At 36.1% G+C, this 12,726-nt stretch overlaps 1 protein-coding gene across 1 annotated transcript; it reads left to right on the forward strand.

The window, feature by feature from the left end:
- The first annotated feature begins 10,222 nt into the window (after positions 1-10,222).
- On the forward strand, positions 10,223-12,391 carry LOC109164469 (HMG1/2-like protein). Its single transcript, XM_019312997.1, has 5 exons — positions 10,223-10,279; positions 10,509-10,571; positions 10,673-10,753; positions 10,999-11,058; positions 12,332-12,391. Exons 1-5 carry the CDS (start codon positions 10,223-10,225, stop codon positions 12,389-12,391), a joined length of 321 nt encoding a protein of 106 aa, XP_019168542.1.
- The last annotated feature ends 335 nt before the right edge of the window (positions 12,392-12,726 follow it).

Below are 12,726 nucleotides of genomic sequence, written 5' to 3' on the forward strand. Positions count from 1 at the left end.
TTTGGCACATTAAAGCCTACAAACTGGTTAGTAGCCCGTTATCGTAAGTCACTATGATTCGATCGACCCTCTGACCAACTCCGGTACATTAAAGCCTACAAACCGGTTAGTAGCCCGTAATAGTAAGTCACTAAGATTCGATCGACCCTCTAACCAACTCCGGCACATTAAAGCCTACAAACCGGTTAGTAGCCCGTAATAGTAAGTCACTAAGATTCGATCGACCCTCTGACCAACTCCGGCACTATTCCAATAACAAACATTGGTGACCGGTGACCATCGAATAGTCACCTTCTCAAGCAGAAGGTGACCACTAGATAGCCTTCTCCAGTGAGAAGGCAACCCAAATGGTCACCTTCTCAACGGTTGCAGAAGGCGATATGTTGGTCGCCATCTTCAAAATCGACCGGTGACCGTTCAACGATCGCCAGTCGTCTATATATTAAATATATTTAATTTCTCTAAAGGATAGCTAGTCGCCAATGTTTCTTTAAAGGTTATAATTTGTCTAAAAGATTAATATATTTAAACTTATTTTCTAGACTATAGAGAAATTATAAAGATTAACTATAATAAATTTTTAACTTTCTATAGGCATAAAATTGTAACTTTGTATAGGGAGCTACCTACATGGACAGTTCAGTTAATACTTGGGTGATAGATTAAGAGTAATGACTTAAGATTGTGATTTACTCAAATATTTTACATAGAAGTGTAAATATAATGTTGGTGTACTGGAATTGAAGAATCAAAATAAAATTATGTCAATGATATCACAAATGTGAGATAGAAAAACATAAGGGTTAATTGATCTTTCATATAAAAATGACATGTAACCGGTACAAATATAATAATCAAGCAAGCCAGGCTATAATCTCTGGCCGTTTTTACGTGTCTTATCTTCCTTTTTACTTTGTCTAAAAACATTACTTTTTTTACAAAATTGAACATCACCATCATTCTACTTTTCTCTTTTCCCAATTTACTCTTATGAATTTTACATTTTTTGTTGCTTTTATTTCCAAAACTGAGAAAAGTGAAGGGCATAATTGAAAAACACATAACATTTATTTTAATTTCTTAAAAAACATGTAAAAAAGTAAATGTGACAACCAATTCAGGAAGGTGAGAGTAATATTCAAGACATAATAAAACACACCGAGAAATGTGTTTATTATTTTTAATAATTTAGCGTACACACATACAAAGTAGTGAATATAATATTGTAGGATAATAGATGAAGGAAGCCATGATGGAAGTGAAGGTCTTCTCAGCACTTGGGAATTGAAACCTTGCAGGTTTGAGCGGCTTTCTTACCAGCTGGGGAGTTGACATAATTTTTGAGTGTGGGATTCTTGAGATATTGGCAGAAGCAAGGCTTCTGTTGAATAAGGCTCTGGCAGCAGAGCTGAGATGGTTTAGTCTTGGACGTTATGGCGCTTAGGCAAGGACTCAGCTGCTGCACATCGCATGCAGCCCACGATAACTGTGTTGTTTCTGAGAAGAGCACCAAGACTACTGCTAGTATCATGAGGTTGAAGGCTTTCATTTTTGATAGCAATTGGTCACTGGTAGGTATGTATGTTGAGTATAAGAGGAAACTGAATTGGGCATCTTTGGCTTAGTGCTTGGGCCAATTTATAGAGAGAAATTTGGTAATAAATTGTAAAACTATTAAGGTTAAAACTAAACTTCCAACTACTGCATATTTAATTTATTTTTCTTCAACTTATGTTTATACGTTACGCACCGTCGTCACCTACTGGCTAATTAAGAATGTTTAATAATTATATTGGTTTCGGGTTTCACTGTTATAGCTGTGAAAAGGTCAAGGTAAGTAGGATCGTATGCTGTACAGAGTGAGGTTGACATGCATGAAACAACAACTAAGGCTTAGCTGGTTTTTTTTTTTTTTTTTTTTTTTTTTTTTTTTTTTTTTTTTTTAAGTTTATTAGTTTTATGCAAATTATTAAAAAAAAAAAAAGAAAATAAGGCAAATTATTGTGTGGATCGTGGTTCACACAGCTATAGGGAAGGAGCCCAGAAATTTGGTTGAGGGGACGAAGAAAATATCGCTATGCCATGGAACCGTGTTCACCATGGATGGTGAACACGGTCCCAACGGTGTTAATGCACCATTTTTTATTTTTTTTCCTTCCTTAATTAATCGCGTGACTTTTCTTCTTCATTTTCACATTTCGTGGTTTCACTTTAATTTGAGGTGAGCAATGATTTTGAACATTCATAAATTATGAATCCATGCCTGCACATTCACTTTGGAACCATGCCTACACATTCCCGTCCGAAACCATGGCTGCTCCTCCGTAGCGCAAGCTTCTTCAACATTTATGAATTTTCTGTTATGAGATTATGAATTTTCTGTTATGAGATTATGAATTTACAGTAAATTCATAATCTCATAACAGAAAATTCATAATTTAATAAATGTTTTTGTTTTATGCGATTATGAATTTTCTGTTATGAGATTATGAATTTACAGTACATTCATAATCTCATAACAGAAAATTCATAATCTGACCAAACGCGCGCCGTTAACACCACATTCGTGATTTTTTTTTATTTTTTATTTTTTTTTACGTAAAACGGTATCATTTGCACCTGTGTTCACCATTCATGATGAACACGTTTCCAGGGTATTTACCGACGAAGAAGCACAGACGGATTTAGAAAATTTTCCCAGTAAAGGCGAAACATTAAAACAAAAGAAATAAATTTTAAAAAATAAAAAAATAGATTACCTAAGAAATATAGTTGTAAAGATTGTTGGATATGTGCGAAAAATAAAACACATCGAAACTTTATAAAAATATTCATAACAAAATATGAAACATAATTAATTTGATTAAATAATTTGAATAAAAAATACATTATAAATTACACATCTCATTATTAATATAAAAGAATGTTATATATATATATATATATATATATATATATATATATATATATATATATATATATATATATATATATATATATATATATATATATATATGTGTGTGTGTGTGTGTGTGTGTGTGTGTGTGTGTGTATTAAATATTAAAAATGTGATTGTGTTGAGGGGAAGGAGTCAAAAAAACTGTAAAACTATGTTGATGCCAAGATTCAAATCAAACCATTAACCTTCACTATTGTCAAACATATGTTGTACCAACTATTCTAAATCATTCTTTGTTGATATTTATAGTTTTTTTATATTAATACTAAATCCTATACTATATATACATATATACATACAAATATTATATATGGGGCGCGGGTGGGGTTAAGGGGGCAGCTGCCCCCTTTTGGCTCCGTCCTTGCACCGCTGTGTGGATCACAGTCCAAAACGACGTCGTTTTGAAGTTTAAAAAAATTCTTGTTCCACACGTGTATTAGAATAATGGATATTCTAGAATAAGATAATGTATTTTATGTATTAGAATAATGTACTTTATATGTGTTAGAATAATGAAATTTCTGGGGTAAGATAATGTATTTTATAAGTTAAAATAATGTATTTTATGTGTTAGAATAGTGTATTTTATAAGTGAAAATTAATGTATAATGTATTTTATGTGTTAAAATAATGAAATTTTCGGTGTAAGATAATGTATTTTATGAGTTAGAATAATGTATTTTATGAGTTAAAATAATATATTTTATATGTTTTTGAACCGTGATCTAAATAGTTATGTAGACCAATAATTATTGTTAAAGTAATTGATGGGCTATTTCAAAAAAAAAAAAAAAAAAAAAAATAAAAGTAATAGATGGGAAATTCTGATGTCTAACGCTAACGGGCCGTTTGGTTCACGGAATGAATTTAGAGGGAATAGGAATGCTATTCCATAAGGAATGGAATAGGTACGGAATAGAATAGAAATTGTATTCTATTGTTTGGTTCGCGGAAGGAATAGACTTTAAGAATTGTATTCTAACGTTTGGTTGGTTAATGAATAGAAATGGAATATATGTTTAAAAGACATAAATGCCCTTAATAATAATAATAATAATAATAATAATAATAATAATAATAATAATAATAATAATAATAATAATAATAATGTATTCTAAAACATCCACTTCTCACCCTCCTCAAATCTCTCACCAAATTACCAAACCCACCGTCTCACATCTCTCACCATCTCTCACAATTTCCACTTCTCACCATCCGATGCCGCCAAGAACAAGGACGGTAGAGAAACAGAACCGCCACCATCGCCCGCGAGAGCCAGCAGATCGGCATTATCATCGCCGGCGAGAGCCAGCAGATCTGGGGATTGCTTGTTGATGTGCCCAGTTTGTAATTGTTGTAAAGGAGGTGGATTGCTTGATTAGTGGTGCTGATGATATTCTGTTGCAATTTAGGACAACATCATGCTACCTTGATCTGCATCCCTGCATTTGTTTTAATGAGATTCAGCTTGAGAAGAATATCTTTTGTTTGAAGCTTGAAGAAGAATTCCAATCTAATGCAAATGACAAAAGAGATGAGAAGACAAACAGAAAGAGATAGCATACAAGTTTTTAAATTAAACAAGGATAAAATTGGAAATAAAATATAAAAGCTATTCCTGAGAACTCAGGAATAGCCTAATACCGGGGGGGGGGGGGGGGGGGGCGGAATCTCTATTCCCCTTGTAAGGGGAATAGGTCGTTCCCAGGAACAATGTTCCCGGGAATAGAAATTTCTACCAAACACCGGAATAGGCCTATTACTGAGAATGCTATTCCATTCCAGGCCTATTTCGTGAACCAAACGGCCCATAATTGCACCCTTGCAATTCCTTGCAATTGTAATCTCTCTTGGTATGTCATGCTAAATAAGTTTTTTTGTTGACCAGGTCAGCAATTTTGACATACAATTACAAATGCTGCTTCAATAAGATCTCTTTATACTTCTCGATTTTTTTCACTATTATCTACCTACAAATTTAATAAGAGCTAATAAAGTTAGGCCCCAAATAGAACTAAAAAATGTTTATGTAATAGTTTGTAGAAATGAATTGTTAATATTATTTTGATTTTAGTATTTTTTTATATTTTTTCTATTTTACTCTCATTATATCATTTACTTTTTTTTTTTTTTTTTTTTTTTTTTTTTTTTTTTTTTTTAAATACCCTTGTATTCTGTTCGTGTAAAATTTAGTAACGAAATATTCCATTTACTATTTATTATTTTTAACTTACTGTACTCATTGATTTTCATAAGGAAGGTTTTAGGTTCGAACGTCATCCCAATCAAAATTGACATAATTGTTAAACATATACTATGAATATGTTAGAGTGTATTAAAAAATTACAATATAAAATTTAACATGAACTTTGGTCAATTAATTAGAATCATGCATTGTCATTGATGAAAATGTGCACCTAATTTACAGTATATATTCAACACAGATGATAAACTATGCCTATTATCATTGTCTTTTTGAGAAAGGAAGGTTTGCTTATGTTTTTGAAGGTGTATTGCATCAAGGCACTAAAATTGTAGTGGAGCACACCAAGGGACTAGATCAAATCAAGAATTCATTTCTAGCGAAAGTGGTACGTACCAAGAGGAAGCATAGATCATGCCAATTAAAAGGATTTTGTGTTGCAAAAACTATGCTTACGGTACTTTCTAGTGAGGGTACTTCTACCTAAAATTATTATTGCACCAGTTAATCCAATATTTCTACCACAAGTCATAGTTGTGCATTTTTAGGGATGGCAACGGGGCGGGGCGGGGGCGGGGAGTATGCTCCCGTCCCCGTTCCCGCTACCCCATCCCCATCCCCGCTACCCCTTCCCGTCCCCGGCGGGGAATTAAAAATATTCCCCATCCCCGTCCCCGCGGGGAATTAGGCAGGGACGGGGATTCCCCATTCCCCGTCAACTTCTAGTTAAAATGTTAAATAATTTTAAATTTAATAATTGATGGATTTAGTGTGACTGTTTGGTCATGATGCAAAGGAGAAGAAGAGAATTCGTGTTATTCATCTTGGGAGCTTTTTGATTACAGAAGAAAAAACGGGAAGAAGAAGTGAAGTCAAACAAGGAGGACAACTGCTATATTAACTGATGAAAAATCAGTTATAACAGAAACAAAAAAGAAAATACTAAAACACCCTTGGTCCACAAAGCAACATACACCATGCCTCAGCTCAACCAATCTGTTCAGTTGGCTTGATTATTCATCACCTTTTGATTGATTATTCATCACCCCCCCCCCCTCACCCCCGTAAGCTGGAGAATGAATGTCTTGAAGTCCCAGCTTAGCATGAAATATATCAAACAATGGCTTTGGCAAGGCTTTAGTGAAACCATCAGCCACTTGACTTTGTGAGGGAATGCTTAGCAGTTTGACAGTCCCCTTTGCCACTTGTTGCCTTACAACATGACAATCAATCTCTATGTGTTTGGTGCGCTCATGAAACACATAGTTTTCTCCAATAGCTATAGCAGACTTATTGTCACAAAAAAGGGGAATAGGATTGGCAAAGTGTGTCTGCAAATCTGCCAATAGATATAGGAGCCATTGAATTTCACAAACAGTGGAAGCTAAGGCTCTATACTCAGCTTCTGATGAGGACCTTGAAATGGTTGCCTGCTTCTTAGTTGTCCAAGAAATCAGAGAGTCCCCTAGGTAGATACAGTAGCCTGTTACAGATCTCCTAGAATCAAGGCAAGTAGCCCAATCTGAATCAGAAAATGTGACACCCCAAAAATCCACACTCCAATCCATGAATTAATTGAGTAATTAATTCTAATTCTTTTGAGGAATTGATTCCTAAAATCCTGATTTTTAATACTCAAGGACTAGTATTTGACTAGTCAATCTTTAAGTTGTGTTGTACCTTGTGCTTAGAGAGGAGTTCCCTTGTTCCTTACACTTTCTAAGGGTTAGTAAGGTAGCCTTGTCTTTTCACCAAGAGTTAGTATTGTATCCTAACCTAGAAGACTTCTTCATTTCATTCCTTACAATTCCTAGAAAAATATCTCTACCTTCTCTCTAGAATAGAAGTGTAGCTTATTCTCCAAGCCAAGTTGAGACCCTTGTCAAGATTCCAAGTTTTGCTTCCAAGATTCAACCTTTCACCTATTTGGGCATCTAGAAGGGTAAGATCTAAGCTTGTCTAGTCTTTTTGGTTCCATCTTAGTTGTCTTTTTCTTAAAGGTGAGATCTTTATGATCTTTTGGTTTGATCTTGAAGTGGGTTTGAGAAGTAAGCCTTGTGGAGAGCTTGTTGTGGTGTAAAGTGAAATCTTTTGGTCTTCAAGAGGTAACCCATGCTCTACAAAACCTATTTTGCTTACCTATATGTGATTTCTTGGATTCTACTTGTTCTTTGCTATGAAATGTGAGGGTTTATGCATTTATCTTGTGATATTGCATACCTAGAGCTTGTGTTTAGGGTTCCTTTGTGCCATTGCTTGGTATTTTCCTTGGTTTAAGTCATTTTGTTGTGTTTGGTGAGATTTGGCATGTTTTGGACTTGAATTTGTGTTTGGAGAAGAAAATCCCCGAAGGGATTTGTTGTGGAACAAGTATGTTCCCGCGGGCGGAACGGCGGGCGGGGCACCACCCGCCGGCCTACCCGCGGGTACACAGCCTCGTGGGATATTGTTCCCGCAGGCGGGACCACGGGTGGGGCACTACCCGTGGGTCCACCCGCGGGGTACACGGTGGTGTTTGGTTCGGGATTTGTTCCCCATGATTTGGTTGTCTTGGTGTTTGGTCTTTTGGCTTCCCGATGTTCTTTTGTGGAACTATTTGAGTGTCTTCTTGGTGTTTCGTAGGTCTAGAACTATATGGTAGGTATCCATGTAGGACTTTGGTGTCTTGAATCGTGCTAAGTGTTCAACATTGTGTTTCGTTGGACCAAGAGGTGTCTTGTGTGTTCCTCGGAACTATCTTGAGTTTCTCCGTTGATAAGCATGCTTGTTTGTTATCTTAATGCTAGCGTGTGTGTTGTTTGTACCTTCCGATTGGTTGATGATAACTTGTGTTATTCATCGTTGTTGTCGTTGGGCTGTGACCCGTTCCTTGATTGAGTATGTTTCATACCTTCGTTGTAATCCGTTGTTTGACTCTCGTGTGAGTGGTGGTGCGTGTGTGGCTCTACCTGGATTGCACGATTAGTGGTATGGGACACTAGTCACCAAGGTATTGCAGCGGTCCTCGTAGTGGCCGTGACGTGATTATGGAGTTGTGGCCTGAGTGATGGGTCCACGTGATTGGGGGATAACATGTGTTATCCGGGCATGTGTTGCCGTGATTGGTGGTGGTTCGTTGGTGGTTATAGGTGGGGGACGACGGTCCCGGCGGAATAAGGTTGGACTTGGCTGTACAGGGGATCCTGGAGGTAATGGTTGGAAAGAAGATACAAGGTTCGGGGTAGCCATAAGGTTGGAACAGGGCATAAGGAAGGCATACCAAACTCGTGATGGGTGATGTTGCGAGGGCTTTTAAAGCCGGTGTTGTGTGATCTTCTCTCGTGACGTGTGTAGTCACGGAGGCTTGTGGTGTTTTGGCATGTGTTGCCGTTGGGTGAGTCTTTATCCTTGTGTGTGGTTAACCTTTGTGGTTGGGATGTGTTCCCGGTGTTATCCTTGTGAGTGGTGAGTCTTGTTTTGTCTTTTGATCTTGGTTTTTGACTTATATATATGTATTTCGTTTCGAAAATGCACTAGTACAAAATAGAGCAAAGAAGCATGATTTTAGGCTACCCTTCTTTAAACAAGGGTAGTGTATTGTTTTAAAAAAAGAGGACGGTGGCATAATTGTAAATAAATGAACAAGAAACCACTACCCTTTTAGTAAAAAAGGTAGCGACTTTCTAAAAAAAAAAGGACGGATGTACTTTCCGCTATCCTTGCTCGTAGAAAAGGCAGCGACAACCAGATCTGGAAACAAAAAAAAAAAAAAAATTAAAATGAAACCCTCGATCGCTCTGACACCTCTCAGCCAGCGTAAGTCACATCTCCTCAACTCCCCTCACCAAACCACCACCGTCGCCCTCACCACACCTCCGCCGTCGCCCTCACCACACCTCCGCCGTCGATACCACCTCCATCATCCTCCCACGACGCTGCCGACACCAAGCTAAGGGCTCCATCATCCGCCGTCTCCACCACCGCCGCGAGTTCCACCGTTCTCAGCGGCTCCGAACTGAAGCCAGCCGCGAGTTCCACTGTTCTACGATTTCCACCGCCGCCAGCTGCTCCGATCTGCCGAACTGAAGCCGTGCAGGTAATTTTTTTTTTGTTTTTTTTTTTTGGTTAAAATTAGTTTTTATAATTATGATTTTAATAAATATTATATTTGTTAATTTTTATTTTAAGACTTTGTTGAACTGTATTGCTGATGATGATGTTGAACCGTAGTATTGCTATTATCAATATAATTTAATGTATATCTTCAATAAGTTAACCTATACTATCTAAAATGCCTAAAAAAGGGGTTAATGATGATGCCGATTTATCAGCTGGTTTGGCAGTATATTCCAGCAGCCCAGGTATCACATATCTATTGTAAACAAAGATATAGATGGTTTTGTAATTAGACTAAATTTGTTCAATGTATTGAAAGTTATTTTTTTATTGTATTATTTCTGAAAGTAATCAATATATAACGTGTTAAAATAGTCCAATATACTAACGTGGTAAATCCACTGGGATCACTAATTAGTATTCCTCCATGTCCATCTGTTTCCTTACGTTTTCTTATGAGGTTCACATGATATTTACATTTTGCATCCGTTTCACATAGTATTTATGTTTTTATGTTACATTAAATATTTTTACCTTGAAGAACTTTCTGGTTTCTACTTGTTGGAATTCCATGCTTGAATGTGAGTTCTATTTTCCATTCGAGAGGAATTATATGCCCTCATTTTTCTGTACTGGTAAAGATGTAGTCATATGATCAACAGTGGACAGTTGTGGCATTTTATGCCAATATGCTTGTCTTTTTCCCTTTATAGGCTTGCCTTCAATTCTGATGGTATTTTATAGTTTTGGTGTACTCCATACAAAATTCAGATTTCAAGTTTTCAACAATTCAAGTCTTCATATTACCTCTTCCATAACAAATACTCAGTTTTACTTTTATCTATCATTCTCAATGTTGAAAATTTATGCATGAAACTCTGCTACTCATGATATCTAAGCACTCGCTTAATGTTGTCTACACTTAATATAACAAGGAACAATTTGCTGTATATGTAGTTGTGCCAATGTGGCCTGAAGGGGACCCCAAGTCAGCTACCGTGCAAGAAATTCTCTATTGGCAGGTAATCTGGCTCTTGTTTATTATGATGGCTGGTGACCTTTTTGTGAGGAAATGCTAGAATTGCTGCTGGGGAGAAACAATTTGTTTATTGTTAAGGACAGAAGGGTATATTGAAAACTAGTTGCTCTTAAATGTACTCAATTAAATTTTGATTAAGTCACAGTTCTCTACCTAAAAAATAGCATTTTCTTTGTAAATTTAAAAAATGAATATCTTTATTTGTTTTGGAGTACAGGGAACAATTCAGGAAAGAGTACAAGAAAAAGCATCCTAAGAACAAATCAGTTGCTGCTGTGAGTGATTTCTCTGTTTTGTTTGTTGTGTTTTTTTGTTTTCCATACAAAAAATTGTGATTTAAATTTCTAGTGGAGTAGTAATAATGTTTGGAAAATAGGTTGGTAAAACTGCTGGAGATAAGTGGAAGTTCATGTCTGAAAAGGGTAGATTGTTTGCTATTTGGTATATTTGCGGTTGGGTTCATCATTTTAATGGGTTGTGGAGCATTTTTAATGAAAATATTTGAAATTTAGGAGAAAGCTCCCTACATTGCTAAGGCATAGCAGCGCAAGGAGGACTACAACAGACAGATGGAAGCTTACGACTAAGAAAAGGTTAATAAGTTTTCATATATTATTCAATTCGTATAGTTATCTTGGTTGTCTTGTTTCTTTAGTATGTTTTATGTTTGAAGTTTGAGTCTTTCTTGTGATTGACAAATAGGAGGGAGGTGATGAGGAAGAGTCTGAAGTGAATCATGATGAGGAAGACAGCGGTGGAGAGGTATGTTTCATTACGAGTTTTAAGTACAATAATATTCAAAAAAAAGTACACTATACATTGTATTTATTTATGATCGATCTATGTGATGAATGTAGCATGCTAATCATATTTAAAGATCATGTGCTTTATTCCTTCTTTTTATACATGCATATATACTTAAAAGTATAAAGTATCTATTATCATATGCAAATTTATTAGTTAAGTTTTAGTTTTGGTTGCATGCTCATCACCTTTGAATAAAAAATTATTTCATTAGGAATAAGTGATCTTGCTCCTTTACTTTTACTTTAGTATTTGATATAGTTTGTCGATAATATTGTGTTAATATGTAGTGTGTTGTGTGTTGATAATATTGTGTTAATATGTAGTGTGTAGTGTGTTGTGTGTTGATAATAGTGTTAATATATAGTGTGTTGATAATATTGTGTTTTGATAGTTTATTGATAATAGTGTTTTGATAGTTTGTTGATAATATTGTGTTGATATGTAGTGTATGAATTTCGTATAGGATTTTTAAAAAGTTGGGGGATTTAAAAATAAAATGATTTTTGTTTTTTTTTTTTTTAAAAATAATCCGCTACCCTTCTTTTGTAAGAAGGGTAGCGGATGCTTTAAAAATATAATAATATTCGCTACCCTTCTATACAAGGGTAGCAGAAAGCTCATGACTTTCAGCGTCCCTCAAATCCGCTACCCTTGTACAAGGGTAGCGGATGACCATTTACAAGGGTAGCGAATGTGCATTTCTGTACTAGTGATGGTTTTTATATCTTATATCTACCTATTTATGATGTTAACGGTATTGGTGGGTTACCAGCATTATTCGCTGACCGGGCGTCGTCCCAATGTTTATCTTTGTATCTTTCAGGTGGTGTTTAGACGAAAGCGATGTCTAGAGCCTGGTAGCTTAGCACCTTTGTGTTTTTGTGGCCTGTGCGCCAATGTTTTTAGACTGTTTAGATTGATGTATTGGGATAGTATTATACACTTGCAGATTGTTGCCTTAGCGTTACCTAGTGTGGTATACGTGGCATAACACCCCTTTTTGGATTTCTTTTATCCAGTTTCCGTTTATCTTCCGCTGTGCTAGTTTTGTTGTTAATCTGCTTGTGTTAGGGCTTCAATTGGGCCTTGTTTTTTTTTTTTTTTTTTGGGGGGGGGGGGGGGGGTGGTGTTACAGAAAATCCCTTCAAGGTTAAATGGGAGTTAGCAGTATAGAACAGACCTTTCCTTGGTGAGGCTTTGAGATATCTCAAAACCCTATGGGCTGCAGCTAGGTGAACATCCCTGGGCTTATCCACATATTGACTTAATTGCTGAACAGAATAAGTGATGTCAGGTCTGGTGTTGGTAAGGTATAAGAGCTTGCCAATTAGTCTTTGTATGTCTCAGGGTTGTCAAGCAATGTGCCATCAGTAATAGTGAGCTTTGATCCAGTGACACAAGGAATATTAGCAGGCTTTGCATCTAGAAAGCCATTCTCATGCAAAATCTCCAAGGTGTATTTCCTCTGACATAAGTTGATGCCTTTAGTGGATCTGCAAGCTTCAATGCCTAAAAAAAAATTAAGGCTGCCAAGGTCCTTGATTTTAAATGAAGCATCTAGCATTTGTTTAAGCCCTTGTATCTGAACAGAATCATTACCTGCTACAAGGATATCATCCACAT

Source organism: Ipomoea nil, unplaced genomic scaffold, assembly GCF_001879475.1.
Source record: "Ipomoea nil cultivar Tokyo-kokei standard unplaced genomic scaffold, Asagao_1.1 scaffold3065, whole genome shotgun sequence".
NCBI classification, from domain to species: Eukaryota; Viridiplantae; Streptophyta; class Magnoliopsida; order Solanales; family Convolvulaceae; genus Ipomoea; species Ipomoea nil.